Source organism: Loxodonta africana, chromosome 16, assembly GCF_030014295.1.
Source record: "Loxodonta africana isolate mLoxAfr1 chromosome 16, mLoxAfr1.hap2, whole genome shotgun sequence".
In the NCBI taxonomy this organism is placed as follows: domain Eukaryota; kingdom Metazoa; phylum Chordata; class Mammalia; order Proboscidea; family Elephantidae; genus Loxodonta; species Loxodonta africana.
In genome coordinates, this window is record NC_087357.1 from 34,164,034 (window position 1) to 34,183,254 (window position 19,221).

The following is a 19,221-nucleotide window of genomic DNA, read 5'->3' on the forward strand; positions in this document are numbered from 1 at the left end:
TTCACCACCAGGGATCAAGAAAAAGTTAATTCCACACAGACATGTACCATGCCTCAGGAGTACTAGCTGTCCTTTAGCTATATTCCTGTCAGGGTTTTAACGGGGCTTCGAACCAGTTTGAACTGATCGAGTCACAGCTGACAAGGTGAAGCTGGAACAGACCCAGATTTTTAAAATGTGCGCAACGCAGACCAACTGATAACCAGAACGGGAAAAATCACGGGTTGAATCCCTGGAATGGGAGACTCAGAAGAGGCTTAGTTAGCCCTTTCAGGAGCCTGATGCAGGAGATTGGATTATTGACAGGACTGTGGAGAGCAACCTACATTCAAAGTGGCACAGTCGGCAGCCATCTCTGAGCAGAGCATTGCAGTTTCTGACTCTGCTGGTCAAGAGATTTGGTTGCTATGCAGCGTGCTGGTTGCCCTTGTTTTCTAATAGGGAGATTAAGTTTCTATCAGGGCTTCGACCCATAATTTTTCCTATTGTGGTTATCAGTCCACTTCACCCTAATTTTAAAAATTCGGGTCCGTTCAGGTTTCAGTTTGTCTACCGTGACTGAACCAGGCAGAACTGGTTGAAAGCCCTGATTAAGCATATGACTTTCAATTAGTTGAAGGGACCGGAAAGACTTTTGTGTGTATTCAGAAGGAATTTTTGTAGCTGGTGATAACAGTTTCAGAGATCAAATGAAAACTAGAAAATTTAATCTGGCATCACTGTTGATAACTGATCAAAAGAAAAGATCTGTAGGTGTAATAACTTAACTCATAGCGACCCCACGTGATGGAGCAGACCTGCCCCATAGGAGTTTCTAGACTAATCTTTACAGGAGCAGATCATCAGGGCTTTCTCCCGTGGGGCCACTGGGTAAGTTGGGACCGCCAACCATTTGCTTAACAGCCAAGCATTTAACCATTGTGCCACTAGGGCTCCTTACTTGGGATAATAACATTGTTTAATCCCAAGTAGAAAGATAGTTTCTTCAAGACTTCGGGATGGCCTGAGCCTGAAGAAGATAGGCATGCTTGGGGAACCTACAGGCGTACCAACAGTAGCATCTTATTAAAAGGAAATTACAAAGTATCCATTAATGCTTTTTAAGTGTTCAACACCCTGCTTACAGTTTCTGTCCCTTTAGAAAGAATTAAAGAGAAAACTTCTTTTAAAGGTGAAAACTGGTATTACCAAGTAGCTCTAATTAGAAAAGGTATTATGGGTGTCTGAAAGTTACCCTGCATCAGATTTATGTAACAACTAAATGGTAAGTTAAATTCAAGCCATATAGACACATGCACAGGATAAATGGCATGAGGCTATTTGTCACATCTAGCCTGGAATGCAAACATCAATTAATAATGTTTGTCATTTAGCATTTGTTGTCAGTTACAGTGGGATTAGCATATCTTGCAAACCTTTTGTGGATTATGTGAGTATAGTCTTCAATGTTGGATATAAAACCTTGCTGTGAATCTACGTGAATACAGCTTGTGCACTGGGACCAATGGAGATGGTACATGACCGAGTCAGCCTTAGGAGTATTTTGGGAAGTAACAAATACAGGATACTGGTAGAGTCCAGCTGGGCTAATGTGTTTCTTTTCCCTACAGAAAGAGAGGACAGAGCGGCTGGTTATCTCTCCCTTAAATCAGCTACTGAGCATGTTTACAGGGCCCCACAAGCTGGTGCAGAAACGCTTTGACAAGCTCCTGGACTTCTATAACTGCACAGAACGAGCAGAGAAGCTAAAGGACAAGAAGACTCTGGAGGAGCTGCAGTCTGCCCGGAACAACTACGAGGCCCTGAACGCCCAGCTGCTGGACGAGCTGCCAAAGTTCCACCAGTACGCCCAGGGCCTCTTCACCAACTGTGTCCACGGCTACGCTGAAGCCCACGGAGACTTCGTGCACCAGGCACTGGAGCAGTTACGGCCTCTGCTTTCAGTGAGTTCCTTACTCCTCTGAGGGAGAGTAGTCTCGGAAGCTGTGCTGGTGTTTTTATGGGAATTCACAGTAGTAGTTTGAGGAATTATTCAAGCTACCCAGTTACCACTGAGTTGATTCCAACTCATGGCGACCCTGTGTGTGACAGAGTAAAACTGCATTCCATGGGGCTTTCAGTGGGTGATTTTCAGAAGTGGATCTCCAGACCTTCCTTTCGAGGCACCTCTGGGGAGACTCAAACTGCCAACCTTTCAGTTAACAGCTGAGCGCTTAACCTTTTTGCCACCCAAGGACGTATACAAACCAGGTAGATTAAATTTGGCATAGGCGAAGTCCTGCAAGAATTGGATTTCTTGATCCCTTGATGGCACCATGAAACCTGTGGCTTTTTAATGTCTGTCAGAGAGCTTTGTCTCTCGATCAGGCTGCGACTCAAGCCTTAGTGTTGGTAGCTTATGCAGAGCAAACTGCTGCCGAACTTTAGCTTCCAGCTGGTTGTGATGAGACTTTGTCAGTCCCAGGATCTTTCACTCACATTCTCTTCTTTCTTCTGTCTCTTTTTCCCATGGACTCTAGTTACTTAAAGTTGCTGACAGAGAGGGAAACCTTATTGCCATCTTCCATGAAGAGCACAGCAGAGTTCTGCAGCAGCTCCAGGTGTTCACCTTCTTCCCAGAGTCTCTCCCAGCTACCAAGAAGCCATTCGAGAGGAAAACCATGGACCGCCAGCCTGTTCGAAAGCCACTCGTGGGCCTGGTGAGCATGGAACTCCTAGAGAAGGGTAGCATGGCCTAGTGGCTAACTCTGGAGCTAGACTGCCTGGGTTCAGATTCCAGACTGAAGCTTATCCGCAATGTGTCCTTGAGCAAGTCACTTAACTTTCCTATGCCTTGGTTTTCTCATCTGTAAAATGAGGGTAATAATTGTATCTGTATCATAGGATTATTATTAGGATTGAATGAGTTAATACATGTTAAAAAAACTGAAACCAAACCTGTTGGCCTCAAGTCGATTGCAACTCATAGTAGCTCAATGGGACAGAGTAGAACTGCCCCATATGGTTTCCAAGGAGCGCCTGGTGGATTTGAACTGTTGACCTTTTGGTAAGCAGCCGTAGCTCTTAACCACACCACCACTAGGGTTTCCAATACATGTAAAGCACTTAGAAATTGCCTGGCACATAGTAAGTGGCATATAAAGTAAGCTGTTATCATAATCATCCTTACTATTATTATTGATGGACCCAGCTCTGCTTGTACAGATTAACACTTCAGGAGGAGTTAAATATTTTGTAATAAATGGAGAACAAAGGTTACTGAGTTCTCAACCATCGTTGGTGGGCTCATTCGTTCATGTTACTGAGCGTCACCAATGTGCCTGCTTGTACTTGGTGCGGCTCTGCCTGTAGTTTTCTCACACTTGATATGTACTTCAAGTTGCCATCTGAAAAGCATTGTTAGATCTTACTCTGTTACAGTGAAAGACTTAATGAACTATTGATGGTATATTAATTCTGCCAAGCCTACTTAGTTTTGGTCATTATACCAGCAAACAGTTAACGGCTCACTGCTTTTTAACCTAGAGTTACATTCTTGTTGAATTCCTCCATATTTTAAAAAGTGGGATAAAATATACAGATTACTTGGGGCCATAATCTAAAAGACTATGCTAATTTGCCTTTCGGTTCAATTTTTTTGCCCCGTATTATCCCGTAGATGTTGATTTATATTACCTTAAAAGGGAGAATCAACTTTATTATTTTTATGAATATTTGTTTTTATAGATGGGGAAGTTAGAGATAGAGAGAGTCTCAATTGTTTAGGGTTTAGAGCAAAATATAAGAAGACCTAGTAATACTACTTAGGTATTTTGATTCTCTAGGTGGCATTTAAGTTACTTTTTTTTTTGTCACAACATAACAGATGTCAAACTAAATGTATGCTAAATGTTCTTAATAGCTATGAAGGCACCAAAACTTACCTAACAGATCATGATTTTTTACCTCGTCACCTTAGAAATATCTAATGGTAGTAGCAAGTGGGTGGTTGTCATTGTCCTCATTTCTGAGGCCCTCAGTGTGTTTTGGGACTAAACATGGCTGCTGGGAAATTGACCAAGTCGAGTGTTCTGTTGATATCTCTTGTGTTGCCTTTCAGCCAAGTTACATGTTGCAGTCAGAAGAACTCCGGGCTTCCCTTCTGGCGAGGTATCCCCCTGAAAAACTCTTCCAAGCAGAGCGAAACTTCAATGGTGCTCAAGACCTAGATGTCTCACTTTTGGAAGGTGACCTTGTAGGTGTGATTAAAAAAAAAGACCCCATGGGCAGTCAGAACCGCTGGCTGATTGACAATGGAGGTAAGAATTTTAGCCCTCTGATTAATGTAACTCTACATGAGGAAAAAGTGCTTCGAGCTGTACCTGAATCCTGTGGTCCAGAAGAGAACATGAGAGCCTTCTTTGATGAAAGGGAAAAATAATTTTAAAAGTTGTGGCCATCTCCAGGGAGTGTTATATACCCAAATCATTACTGAAACAAAACCTGGTTTTGGTTTCGGTTTTGCACATTCTAGTGGAAATTCTGTTACTTGTCTCGCGAGATCTTACCATGTCTGACAACTCACAAACAATAGACTGCTTGATGTAATCCTATTCCCACTCAGCGTGTTCTGAGTAAACTTCAAAATAAGCTGCCCTCTTCCAATTTATATAATATCCCTTGTTTTGTGTGTGAATTTGAAACCTGTAAAAGCAGGTTTTTAAAGTGCAGTTTGTTTGTTTCCTGAGCTTTTCCCTGTGGTTATTTAGGGATTTGCCTTAAAAACAGCTCACAGCTTTCACAGGTTTTTTTGCAGGGCGGGGGAGGAGTGTACAGATTTTAAAGACTAGTACAAAGAATAAGACTGATCCATAATCCTTTGCCCACAAATCCCAAATCCCTAAAGCTCTGAAAAACAAAGTGTGTATGTGTATGTGTGTTTTTAAGAATTCATTTGACAAAACCCAGCCTGATCTGAACTCAGTTGGTGGTTAAACCTGAACAAAGTGATGTGAGGCTATTTATAGTCTTATTATCCCTTTTGGTGTAAATAGTCATATATTTTGCTACAGAAACAGTAATGGGTTTGACCCTGCTAGAGCTTTTATAAAATATATACAAACTTGATTACGTTTCCAAAAACCTGAATTTCAAAACACTTTTGGCCCCCTCTTTCATCATCTTAGGACAGTTATTAAAATAAATGTATGCTGTATGTGTGTTGTGCACATATTCTGACTAATACAAACATTTCCTACCTTAGAATATTCTCACAGTATTTCCTCAGCATTCCTAAGCCAGAAGTGGAGATTCATGTGTAAAGAATGGGAAAGAGGGCGGGGGGAGATGTGCGAGGGGCTCTCTCCAGACACCGAGTCCTTTACCACGCTTGGTATACCGAACACACCCTTGGTTAGTCTTCCCCTTAGCTTTTGTTTCAGTCATCTAGATATCCTTCTGAATGCTCTTCACGTACCCATTCTCCAACATGTGGTTTTTATTACCGCCGTCCTCATCATCTGTTAGGAGGCCATGACAAAGAATGAGCTGGCAGGTAGCCACAGCTTTTAGTCTCTGCCCACCCACATTGTATCCTGGGATTGAGTGTTTACATGTTTTGTCACTAGGCATTTTATTTTGGGTCTAATTATTGATCCTTCTTTCCTCTCTCCCCGCTTCTACTAAAAGCTCTTAATGCTGTGTTTCCTTCCCATAGTCACCAAAGGCTTTGTGTATAGCTCCTTCCTGAAACCCTACAATCCTCGTCGAAGCCACTCAGACATGTCTGTTGGCAGCTACTCCTCCACCGAGTCAGAGCACAGCAGCTCCTCTCCCAGATTCCAGCGGCAGAATAGCAGCAGCACCTTGACCTTCAACCCCAGCAGCATGGCTGTGTCCTTTACCTCAGGGTCTTGCCACAAACAGCCACAAGATGCATCTCCACTGAAGGAAACTGACCACGGAAATCTCAATGCATCTTTAAACTTGGGTGATGTAAAGAGTAACCCTTCCAGATGCCTTGCAGACACAGACTCCACCTCCCATCCTAGGCCATGGGACTCCGTAGATGCAGCCAGGGACACTACCCAACCCACTACCACCCCGAGGAGCTACCGATGCTCTAGGCATCCAGAAACGGTTGGTTGCTCTACGCCACGGCGAAATGGGCAAAGTAAAGACCTTGTAAAAGAATGTGCAAGGACAGCCCAGCCCATGGAAGACAAAAAAGAGCCAGAAAACAGTGAGATGGAAGGCAACCAGGTAAGTGCTCCCCTGGTTTGCCATAGTGGAACAGGTGGCAGGGAGCATGTTGTGGCCACGATGTTCTTCCAGGAGTGGGTGTGTCAGGCTGTCTGAGGGCCTGGGAGGTGATCTGGAGATGAGCTCACAGGCAAATCATATAAAGCACATAAGGAAACTCACTACTGTAAGAGGTAGCAAATGTACCCTTCTGAACACTTCTGTGGCTGCCACTTGACTGGCTATTCCTACACCCCTTCTTATCATGGGGTGTCAAAAGGTCTTATCGTGGACATGTTTTCTGCTTTACCATTTCACTAGTTCTTTATTTGTATAAAGTCTGCTGTTTAACCCATATATTTAGTTTTTTACTCAAACAACTATGATTTTGTTTCTAGAATTTACATTTGTTTCTCTTTCAATTTTTCCTATTCTTTTTGTAATGGCCTTTTTTTATCTTTTGGATTTAAATATAGCCTTTATATTGTGAACATTTTAAATTTATGTATTTTCAAGCCACTCGAGATTGCTCTATTTTATGGAGTTCCTCAGCTGTGAATTCACCCATGTGTTGAATTTGCCAACTCTACAGCCGTGAGTTTCATTGTACGCTTTATAAGAAGTGTCTGTGAGCTCATCTTCCGCAGGTGTTACCTTTGTTGGGAGACCCTGGATCATGCCATGTCCCAGTTTGTGGAGGTGTTTGCCTCTGCCAAGGTCTGAGTTTGTAAGACCAGTTTTTATAGTAGTTTCTCAGCTCATACTTTTCCACGCCACGTTCCTCAGTACTGCAGATTAGCATCGTACATGCCGGTTTCTCTAGTGATTCTGTTCCTGTGGCCCAGATCAGACTTCCCACTTCTAGACCTACCAAATGGACAGTTTTTCTAGATGCAGCAAGGGAAAAAACAGCCCTTTCTTACTATTCTGTCTTTGTTCAGAGAGCTCAGTTCTAGCCTGATCAACTCCTACCCTTGATCAGGTCTGTCTTAGTCATCTAATGCTGCTATAACAGAAGTACCACAAGTGGATGGCTTTAACAAAGAGAAATTTATTCTCTCACAGTTAAGTCCAAATTCAGAGTGCCAGCTCTAAGGGAAGGCTTTCTCTCTCCATTGGCTCTGGAGGAAGGTCCTTGTCATCAATCTTCCCTTGGTCCAGGAGCTTCTCCACGTAGTAACCCTGGGGCCAAGGGACACACTCTGATCCCAGCCCTGCTTTCTTGGTGGTATGACGTCGCCCTGTCTCTGCTTACTTCTCTCTTTTATATTCCAAAAGAGACTGACTTAAGACAAAACCTAATCTTGTAGATCTCATCAGCATAACTGCAGCTAGTCCATCTCATTAACATCATAATGATAGGATTTACAACACATCATCAGATGACAGAATGGTGGACAGTCACAATACTGGGAATCATGGCACAGCCAAATTGATACACATATTTTTGGGGGACACAAGTCAATGCATGACATTCCACCCTTTGGCCCCTAAAAATTCGTGTCCTTGCCACATGTAAAACATATTCACCCCATCATATCATAGCAAAAGTCTTAAATCAACTCCAAGTCCAGAATCCAAAAATTCCTCTTCCTCTGTGAAATCTAGAATGCAAGTTATCTGCTTCAGAAGGTACAGTGATGCAACAGGCAGGCCCAAGCTAGACATTTCCATTATAAATGGGAGAAATTGGAGGGAAAGAAGGCATAACAGGCACCAAACAAGTAAGCAGAACACATTATATTAGCCCCCAAGGCTTTGAAAGTAATCTTCAGTTCTCTGAGACCGTGTACACAATGGCCCTACCCTCTAGACTAGGTTTTGGCCACACTGTCTGGATTCTGAGTGGAGGCCCCTTGGGCCTAGACTTCAGCTCTGCCTTCCAGGCCCACTGGGACAGCAATTCTGCTCCCTTGGCTTTAGGTGCATCATTCTCCTAGTCCATCTGAGTGACAGCCCTACCCTTAGAAACACCAGAAGTCATGGCTCCACCCTTTGAAACCCCAGAGGTTGTGGCCATACCCTTTGAGACTGAGGTGGTTCTGCTTCCTGTGTTCCTTGTCTCTTCAGTTTCTGCTTCCCGGTTTCTTGTTCTCTCAGTCCCTAGGGCCTTGCCACCCTTGTCTGCCCTGCTGGGGCAAGTGTTCCAAAGCTCTGTAGCTCCCATAAGTGCCTGGAGGCACCCCACTCTGCCAGTAAACTTCAGCTTGAAGGCATTCAGCTCTCTTGCTCTGTGGGTCGGCAAGCCTAGCTCCACTGATAAGTGCCTGGAGGTACCTCACCCTGACAGGAAGCCTCATGAGTCAGCTCCAGGGCCACCTCAAGCTGGTCTCCTGGTTCTGCAGCCGGTTCTTGCGGTCTGCACCATCTCCAGCTTAACAGCTCTCCTCACTTCCTTCCGAGTCCTCTGTCCATTCAGTTTCAAAACTGCTTCTGCATTTTAAGCATCTGTTAGAGCAGCACCCTACTCCAAGTACCAAATTCTGTTTTAGTCATCTAAACAAGTGGATGTTTTTAACAAAGAGAAATTTATTCTCTCACAGTCTGAGAGGCTAGAAGTCCAAATTCGGAGTGCCAGCTCTAAGAGAAGGAGTCCTCTCTCTATCTGTTATGAAGGAAGGCCCTTGTCATCAATCTTCCCTTGGTCTAGGAGCTTCTCCACACAGGAACCCCAGGTCCAAAGGACATGCTCTGCTCCCAGCACTGCTTCCTTGGTGGTATGAGGTCCCCCTTTCTCTCTCTTTGCTTCTCTTCTATATCTCAAAAGGGATTGAGTTAAGATAAAATCTAATCTTGTAGATCTCATCAGTTTAACTGCAGCTAATTCATCTCGTTAACATCATAGTGATAGGATTTACAACACATCATCAGATGACAGAATGGTGGACAGTCACACAGTACTGGGAATCATGGCATAGCCAAATTGATACACATTTTTGGGGGACACAATTCAATCCATGACCAGGCCCTAAAACCCCAGCCCTCAATGTGTATCCATCCTTGTACTCCCATGGGTCTCAACACTTCTCTTGATCATCGATCACCAGCCTTGCTTTGCATTGTATCTTTTGTTCTTGACACCTGGAGATCTTTCTTTCTTCCTTGCCCTGGTAGTGCAGTGGTTCAGGTGCTCAGCCGCTAACCTAAAGGTCGGCAATTTGAACCACCAGCTGCTCCGTGGGAGAAAGATGTGGCAGTCTGCTTCCGTGAAGATTTACAGCCTTGGAAACCCTATAGGGGCAGTTCTGCTCTGTCCTGTAGGGTCACTATGAGTCAGAGTTGACTTGTGGCAATGGGTTTGGTCCCCCCTACCCAGAGTTTCTTTGTGTTTGGGGTATAAAAGGATATCCTCATATCTCACCTACCAGCTATAGTGACTGGAGGTTCCTTCTTTAAGGCATGTCTGAAAGAGTGAAAAGGTGTGAATTTTCAATTCTCCAAATCTACCCTGTCCAGTAATGGCAGCCACTAGTCATGTGGCTCTTTACATTTAAGCTAATTAAAATTAAATAAAATTAAAAATTCAGCCTCACTAAGCCACATTTCAAGTGCTATAGCCGCATATGGTGAGGAGCTGCCATGTTGGACAGTGTAGATATAGAACATCTTCATCACCTCAGAACGTTCTTTTGGACAGCTTTGCTCCAAAGATGTTCCCATTTTCTAACTTACTAGCTTTCTGTTCCTCACACAGGTCTATTTTGCCGTTTATACCTTCAAGGCACGAAACCCAAATGAGCTGAGTGTGTCAGCCAATCAGAGACTCAAGATCCTCGACTTTAAAGATGTTACAGGAAATACAGAGTGGTGGTTAGCTGAAGTCAATGGGAAGAAGGGCTATGTTCCCTCCAATTATATCCGCAAAACTGAATACACCTGAACCTGCTCTGCCTCCCACCCAACCTCGCCGCCTTCACTTGCAGTCTGTTGAAGGGTTCTGTTGTCCGCTGAGGAGAGGGTTCCCACGTGCTGTGGGACATAGGTCCTGTCTGCGTTGCTTAACCATGGCATGGTGGAGCACCAGATAAGTCTTGTTCCTTTCAACTGGGTTGTAAACCTTGACGTCCACTAGAATTTCTAGAATTTGAAATGGACCCTTGGGCTTGCGAGTGATTCAGTGACCATGAGAAGAGAGGCAAGTCCTGGGGTCAGCCTATGGAAACCAGAAATTTCCAGTCAGAAGACCAGTATCCTATGTATGCTGGAAGCTATGCTATTGCATTAGGTGATGTTGGCATTGGTTGGGGCGCCATACTGAGTTTGGGGTGGCCCCGTGCTCCACAGTCAACTGACCAGAAGCCGACTTGGATGAAAAGATTTATGGCTCTAGGGGCTTTGTGGTAGCCTGTGAGCCCTTGTAGGGTGTGCCTCCGCAATATGGCAAGGAGTTTGTCGGGATTGTACCAAACCTAGTGTTTCCAAGTTTCCAGGACACCTCTGGTGCCCAGCGCGCATTCATGCACACTCATACCTACCCCTAATTTCTAAAAGTGCCTAAAATACTAACATCTATAAGCTTTTTCTTATTTATTTCACTGCATTCCCAGATTGGTTATGCAAAACTCAGCAGCATTCTTTCTCCTTTTAAGTGTTTAGGGTCTTTATTTTCCTTTGACTCTCCATCTGAAAGTTTCCCTTCCCTTACTGTGTGCAGGATTATCTTTCTGATAGTAGTTTCTACATTATACGGTTTGTGTATAATATGACCTTCTGTGTCCCTCTGACTCAATAACTGATATATTTTCCTGGAAAAGCAGGATCAGAGTTCCAGCCATTCCATTAAAAGTATTAGTTCTGCAGTGAGCTGAAAGCAGTCCACCATGGTAGACTATTGGATGCCTTTCTCTTTATCCAAGCACACCGCTACCATTTGGTTATATCCACAGATGCAGAAATAGCACATGTGTGTGTTATTTGAATTGGGATAAGTGGTCCCAGAAGTAGCTTATCTTAGACTTGGAAATAAACATTTTATGTTTCACCATTTTGCTCCCTGTTTTAGAGACGACAGTCTAAACCAAATGGTCTAAAGTGCCTGATAGTACCTCCCATCGGTCTCAGGAAGATGTCTGCTTATTCTCACATGAGAATCTGCTCCTAAAAGCCCTGTTTTGGCAAGATTCTTATTCTTAAGGCCTTCCCCAGACATGAAGCTTGCCTTCGGACAGGAGACTATAAATTTTGTCTTTTAAGAAAGGAAATTCAGAGCAGCCTTACAGCCTCTGCCCTTCCAGGTGCACATTCAGCCTTAAAATCCTGATGAACCGGGAAGATACCTACGGGCTCCTCATCCCTAGTGTCTTTGCTGGTCATGGGTAGAAGGCAGGAACTCCAGAGTCTCTTGTGAATAGTGTTTATATTTAGAGATGTTTATATTTAAGTAGTTATTTTGTAAATAAAAGCATTTCTAATGGCCATATGTTTTCTTCATTTACCTCCATGTTTAGCCTGAAAGTTTTTCTTGGGTTCCTGAGGGCACCTTGACGATTCAGTGGTGCCCATGTTTCAGGGGCGTGGGCTGGGCCGATTGAAGAAATACAGGTCAAAATTTGTTTTGTCAAATATAATTTCAACAGAATTACTGTACACTCAAAGATGCCCATGCTGCAGCCTCTTTATTTCAAGCCATATTGTGCTATAAAATCCTAGCACAACAGAAGAGCTGGAATCTAAGAACCCCCAAGAGGGAGGTATTTTCCTGACTTTATAGATGTAGAAACTAATGCACTAGGAAGTAATAACTTGCCCAAGGTTACACAGGTAGCAATGTGGACAAGCTGTGGGTGGGAGAGGGAAAAGTGGCAACAATCGGCCCGACATTGTTAAGGAATAGACAACATGCAGCAGAGTAGGTGGACTCAGGAATAAAAGTATAGGTCATCTAATCCAGCTCTTTAACTTTATATGGACTAGAAAAATGGAGTCCAGAGAGATTGGGATTTGTCCAACCAAGTTAGACATCAAGTTTTTGACAAATCTTGCATTTAACCCTAGGCCTGAGGGCTCTCGGGCTAATAGTCTCTCACCGTGATCTGGGGCCTGATTGTCTGGCTTCACTTAACAGCTCTGTGACCTTGGCAACTTACCTAGCCTGTGCTTCACTTTCCTCATCTAAAGTAGGGATAATAGTACTCTCCACCTCATACCAAAAAACCAAACCTGTTGCCGTCAAGTCGATTTCCAACTCAGCGACCCTATAGGACAGAGTTGAACTGCCCCATAGAGTTTTCAAGGAACACCTGGTGGATTCAAACTGCTGACCTTTTGGGTTAGCAGCCATAGCACTTAACCACTACACCACCAGTCTCCCTCCATCTCAGAGTTTTAAAAATTGAGTGAGTTCATACGTGGAGAGCTCTAGAACATTGCCTGACACATGGTAAACAGTAAATTGGAGAGCCTTGAAGCCCAAATCAAGGAATTTAGATTTAATAAGTAATAAAAAGCCATGGGTTCTTAAAGGGATTGCTCGGTGGCTCAGTGGTTAAAGTGCTCGGCTGCTAACTGAAAGGTCAGTGATTCAAACCCACCAGATGCTACGTGGGAGAGATGTGGCTGTCTGCTTCCCTAAAGATTACAGTCTTAGAAATGCTATGGGGCAGTTCTCTGTCCTATAGGGTCGCTGTGAATCAGAATCAACTTGAGGCAGTGGGTTTGGCTTGGTAATCCGGCAGCAAGATGATTTGGAGGGAAAACAGAGCAAAGATAGGAAAAGTAATTATTGGGAGGAGGTGGAGAGGGGTAGACTTTCTAATTTGGGGCATAAGGTTGCTTGAGAATGGGGAAAAAAAGAGACTGAAATTAAATGAGTCACCAGCAAAAGTGAGTGAGTTGGGACTGGGAGCCAGTTTTGAACACAAGATATCTTTTAGGCTCTTGCTCCGTAAAATGTGCTTCAACGTCATCACCATCACCTGGGATCTTGCTGGAAATAGTGAATCCCGGGCCCTACCCCAGATTGACTGAGTCAAAGTCTGTAGTTTAACAAGATCCCAAGGCAAATTTTGTGCACATTAAAGTTTGAGAAGTACCTGTCCAGGCAGTATTTAAAATGAGACTTTCTATTGTCAGAAAAGTAGGGGTTAAAAAACCAAGGAAGGAGAGGATGTCGGATGTTTCCGGCATGACAGGAAATGTTATTGAGGGAAATTTCCAAATCCAGTTGCCTACTCACTTCCTTTCAGAATTCTACCCCCTTACCGCCTCCACCACCACCCCCCCAACAGATTGTGCTTTCATCCAGGAGTCCTAGGAGAACAGGGAGATGGTAGGAACCTGTATCCTCATCTGTGAAATGTAGATTCTGGTCTCTGTTTTACTCACGAGTATTGTGAGAATCAAAGAAGATGATATCTACAAACTCCTATGAACTAGAATCACGTAGTTTTAATAAGAACTGAATTTTGTGTTGCACCATTTTAATTGTGAAGCTGGAGCCCTCTGTTTAGGAGTTTTATTTCAGGGTGAAGAACACAGAAGAGCCCTAGAAGAACACAGCTGTGCTCTGAATTGTGTTTCACTTGCAGAACCTTAGGCTTGAGGACCAAGAAACCTCGAAATTTATATGCTTCATCCCATGTCCTCTCTCAGGCCACCACACAGCCCACCTACAGCGTTATACACTCACTATTTATTACACAATGTATCGATGAAGTTCTTACTGTTTTGCTTGTGCTAAATGTGGCAGAACAGAAGTCCCAAGTGCTGCAGAGTAGGGATGGTAGGTAATCTCTAATCTGTGCCTCTGGTTCATTTCACCCAGCCTACTAGAAGGTCAGTGTTATTGAAGCTCAGTATTAGTATTTTGCATGTATCAAGAAGGGAATTTCCCACAACAAATTGCAGATTTCGTTGTTGGTTTGTGACTTTGGAGAGACCCCGTCCGTTACAGAGTAGAACTGTTCCACAGGGTTTTCTTGTCTGTGATCTTTGCGGAAGCAGATGGCCAGGCTTGTTTCTTCCATGGTGCTGGTGTGCATGTGTTCGAACCACCAAACCATTTGTGCCACCCAGGGATCTTAACAAATTGCAGATTTTGTAAGCTAAATAGGGGTATCTATGCCTTAACTACTGGTGGCGTGATAATTAAGTACTGGCTGCTAACTGAAGGGTCAGCAGTTCTAACCCAACAAGTCGCTGTTTGAGAGAAAAGACCTGGCAATCTGCTCCGGTAAAGATTACAGTCTAGGAAACCCTGTGGGGCGGGTCTGCTCTGTCCTACAGGATCGCTATGAGTCAGAATCAACTTGATGGCACACAACAACAAGAACATGCCTTAACTCCTCTCAAGAGAGGACACTCAAGGAGAAAGAAGCAGACTTAATGATTTCCCAGGGGTAGGTTTTGATGATGTGACAGGAGGGAGAGTGCTCTGAATAGTGTCGCTGCAGTGTGTTCACTCAAGAAACATCTGTTGCCTGCAGGCAGGTAAATGACCACAGCAGACCTGGAAGTCCGGCCGACTCAGTCAAACCATGTCATTTGCTCTAGATGCACAAGTCTAGAGCAGCAAGTAAACGTCCCAAAGACTGCTGCTCCAGCAGAACGCATTTCGCAGTGGAAGGCAAGAACAGGGCAATATGGTGACCAAGGTCTTGATTGTTAGATTTGAAGAAAGGGGCTCAATGTTAATTCTTTTCAATTAAAAAAAAATTTTTTTTTTTAATTTAACGAGAACGAACTAACTTCAGGTTATTTTAATTATTCTTCTTAAAATTCTATTTTTAATGCACACTTTACCTAAAAGAAATACTGCATTACATACATTCCTTTCTTTTTTCTGTCTTCCCTAAATAGTTGCTTTTTTATACCGTAGTAGTTAAATTCTACCACATAACCAGTTACTTGCATATCAAGTAAAAAGGAATTCTATGAAAATGGAGTGCCTTTTATGACCAATTCTTTTATGCATTTTTACGATCTTCTACTTATGATATTTTCAGATAGCATGAAGCCTCTTTAAAACCAGTTCAGTGTCGAGTCTGTGGAAAAGTAAACTCATAATTGAATATGGTCTAACTACATCTAAGTCACAGCAGTTTAGAGATTTAAATATCAATGTTTATACAATTGTTAACTTTTAAATAAGATCATAATCAGTGTGCATTTGTGGTTCATGTATTCTCATTCTGTTACCCAAATGGACCAAAGTTTCCAAAGGCCCTGACACAAAATCAGCCTGCAAAACATTTCCTTCTGAATGGTACATTTATTCTTCATGTTTGTGCCAGTGTATCAATGGAGAGTTACTTTCTTTTCTTCAACAGAAAGAAATTGCTTCATTCTTGGTATAAATATATCCTATTGTATTTTCTTATAATTTATTTTTGATGTTGTTGTTGAGAATATACACAGCAAAACATAGACCAATTCAGCAATTTCTGCATGTACAATTCAGTGACATTGATTACACTCTTCAAGCTGTGCAGCCATTCTCACCCTCTTTTCCTGAGTTGTTCCTCCCTTATTAGCATAAACTCACTGCCCCCTGAGTTTCCTATCTAACCTTTTGAGTTGCTATTGCTAATCTGATTCCGTAGAGCTAGATCTTAAAAGAGTACAATGCTCAAGGCAGACATCCTTTCCTAGTTAAGCTAAACTATGTTTGGTTCTTGTTTTTTTATTAAAAATTTTTTGAACATTCAAAAAATATATTTCAGTGCCTGCTATATTCTAGCCACTGGAGATACAAAATATAAGAAATTGTTCCTGCTTTCAAGAGACTCACAGCTTAGTGAGGGAGACTCAAACAGAAAAGTACTCAATGAGGCGATAAGTACAGTAATAGCAAGTTTGTGTGTGCTGGGGAGGTTGTTTAGTTGTAAGCAACAATCCCCAACTCTGATTAACTTAAGCAGAAAGAAAGTTTTCCAAGAAAGCAGGTAGCTCACTGACTCTGTGAGAGGTCCAGTGTCTTAGCTATCTAGTGCTGCTGTAACAGAAATACCACAAGTAGATGACTTTAACAAACAGAAGTTTATTCCCTCACAGTCCAGTAGGCTAGAAGTCTGAATTCAGGGTGCCAGCTCCAGGGAAAGGCTTTCTCTGTCAGCTCTGGAGGAAGGTCCTTCTCATCAAACTTCCTTTGTCGAGGAGCTTCTCAGCACAAGGACCTCGGGTCCAAAGGACGCACTATTCTCCTGGCTCTTGTATTTTGGTGGTATGAGATCTCCGTGTCTCTCTGCTCACTTCTCTCTTTTATATCTCAAAGATTGGCTTAAGCTTCTTGGCTCAAGTAGACACATGAGCCAAGGGCAGCTCCTTTCTGGAGGCAAGATGAGAAGACGGAAGGGGACAGCAGCTAGTTGAACGGACACGGGGAATATAGGGTGGAGAGGAGGAGTGTGCTGTCTCATTAGGGGGAACGCAGCTAGGAGTACATAACAAGGTGTGTATAAGTCTGCATGAGAGACTGATTTATTTACTTTAAAGCACACAGAAAAAAAAAGGTTGGCTTAAAACACAACCTAATCTTGTAGATTGAATCCTGCCTCATTAACATAACTGCTGCTAATCCCATTTTATTAACATCACAGGGATAGCATTTACAACACATAGGAAAATCACATCAGATGACAAAATGGTGGACAATCACACAATACTGGGAATCATGGCCTAGCCAAGTTGACAGATATTTTGGGGGGACACAATTCAATCCATGACAACCAAAAAGCTAGGCTCGAGTCTTTGAAGCCAAGAACAATGCTTAGTATCACACTACAGTATCGCTGGAACCTGCTGCTGGAACCATGGCCCGTGCTAACTCTGGACAATGGCTGTGACTGTCGCCACCCTTGCCTGCACAACTTTCCCACCTGTTTGTGTCACCAGCATCTGAATCAAAATCGCGCACTGGTGTGTCTGATTCATGGAACCTAATCACATAGCTGCATTCTGGCCTCCCAATAAGAATCTTAAATTGGGGAACACCCCAAACATGGAATTGGGGTTCAGATGCTGAGCTGGCCAAAAGATTGGAAATCCACTGCACCACTGAAGCTAGCTTGGGGGCTTGGGAGGAGGAGAAGCCAGGAAAGGCTTTCAGGAGTAGATTACCTCTTCAATGACAACAAAAACAACAAAAAAACATTGCCATCAAGTTGACCCTGACACATGGCAACGCATGTGTTACAGAGTTGAACTGCTCCATAAGGTTTTCTTTGCTGTAACCTTTACAGAAGTAGATTGTCAGACCTTTTCTTCCACGGTGCTGCTGGGTGGGTTGGAATCACCATCCTTTCAGTTAAGTAGTCCAGCAACACTTTTGCAGCACCCAGGGACCTTGATGACCTGTTATCTGAGTGTTAAAACAATGGGTTAGAGCTAGCCAAGGTATTACAGCAGAGGGACTAGATAAGGAAAAGGCTAGGATCAAAAGGTGATGTGTGCATTTTAATGTTGTTGGAGCTTAAAGTGAGATATAGTAGTTGGAAGAAATGAGATTGGACCAGATGTTTGGGAGCTTTATTATACTATACTAAGGAATTTTAACTGTATTCTGAGTTGCTATTGAATGAAGGAAAGATTTAAGCAGAAGAGTTACCTGGTCAATTTTTCATATTAGATCACTCTGGTAGCTATGGGGTGGATATATTTGATAAAAAAAACAATACAGGAAGCAGGATTCCTATGCCATTAGCCTAAGTTAGATGTGACGAGGATCTGAACTATGGCAAAAATGACAGGGATGAAGAAATGAAACTGGGAGAGCTTGGTGGCTGATTTGATCTGGAAAGAAAAGGAGAAGTTAAGAGTGATGCCCAGGTTTTCATTTTGCAGGACTGAGTGGATGCCTGAGATGGAAAGTACAGGAAAGACTAGAAGGTCTGTCAAAGTGGGTGGGTGGGGGGGCTGAGTTTCAGATGCCTATGGGATATCCATGTGATATATCAGCAGGCTATTGGAGATATGAATTTGGAAATTGGAGAATGAGCTAGAAATGAGAATCATATGAGTGGAAGTTGAAATTGCAAGAATGCATGAAATCAATAAAGTATGGAGTGGAACCTGGGGGAGATGTCAAGGACAAAGACATTTGAAACATCTTAATGTTTTAGGGACAGGCAAAGGAAGGAACCCCAGGAAGTAAAGTGGGAAAAGTGATCATGTTATCAGTGGTTAATAGTGGGGTTTGGGTTACCCAGGGCCACCTTAACTGTATGTCTCAGCTATCACTGTTGAGGAAAGGATGACTCTTCATCTGTATTAATGGGCCAAGTAGATAAAAAAAAAAACCTTCTCGTTATAGGAAAAATAAAAAATCATTGGATTGGAAATCAGGGAACTGGTTTCTGGTTCTGGCTTTGCTGGAAGCACACGTTTGGACCTTTCTTGGGCTGGTGCCTACCCGTAAAAGGAAAGACTTGAATTATCTCCAGGGGCTCTATTAGTAGGGCCAGTCAGGAGATAGAAACCAGAGGCTATTTTAACAGAGAACAATGTAAAGAATTGTTAACTAGGCACTGAAGAACTAAAAAGCCAAAAGGAAAATTATCACCGAGGTAGCAGCTGTAAGAAGCAACTATCACCATTAGGGCTGGGGGAACAAAGGGAAGAAGGTGAAATTACTAAAATTTAGGAGTAGTCCGGCAGAGCTGAAATCTGGATTTCGGAAAAGGGGGCACTACTCATCTGGTGCTGGTTGTCTCTGAGCTCAGAGGGAGAGGCTCCCAGAAGACTGGGTCGCAGAGCTCTGAGGAGAGGGTGCCAGCTGGCTGCTGCTCGTGTCTCTGAGGGGGCAAATGAGACTGGTTCTGTGAGTGTTAGAAAAACTGCTAACTAAAATCAGTGCTGCTATGTGTATGAACTGCCATTGTAGGGGTGAGAAACGTTAGAGTGATCCTGCTGGGAATGGAAGCAAAGAACAAAGAACTTGGAAACACTGGTGGCTAGTGGTTAAGTGCTATGACTGCTAACCAAAGGGTTGGCAGTTCGAATCTGCCAGGCGCTCCTTGGAAACTCTAGAGGGCAGCTCTACTCTGTCCTATAGAGTCACTATGAGTC

At 43.2% G+C, this 19,221-nt stretch overlaps 1 protein-coding gene across 2 annotated transcripts in view; it reads left to right on the forward strand.

Annotated features, from left to right (window-relative positions):
• The window catches only part of DNMBP (dynamin binding protein), a 134,222-nt gene extending 116,221 nt beyond the window's left edge, over nucleotides 1-18,001 (forward strand). Inside the window, exons 13-17 of one of the 2 annotated variants that reach the window (XM_064269453.1) lie at nucleotides 1,611-1,943; nucleotides 2,520-2,699; nucleotides 4,100-4,298; nucleotides 5,696-6,240; nucleotides 9,914-17,989. In XM_064269453.1, coding sequence (XP_064125523.1) covers nucleotides 1,611-1,943; nucleotides 2,520-2,699; nucleotides 4,100-4,298; nucleotides 5,696-6,240; nucleotides 9,914-10,099 — 1,443 coding nt within the window. In that variant the 3' untranslated portion in view covers nucleotides 10,100-17,989. Of the gene's footprint in view, nucleotides 1-1,610; nucleotides 1,944-2,519; nucleotides 2,700-4,099; nucleotides 4,299-5,695; nucleotides 6,241-9,913 lie in introns of both variants that reach the window. The other variant, XM_023546824.2, reaches the window with a different exon arrangement.
• The last annotated feature ends 1,220 nt before the right edge of the window (nucleotides 18,002-19,221 follow it).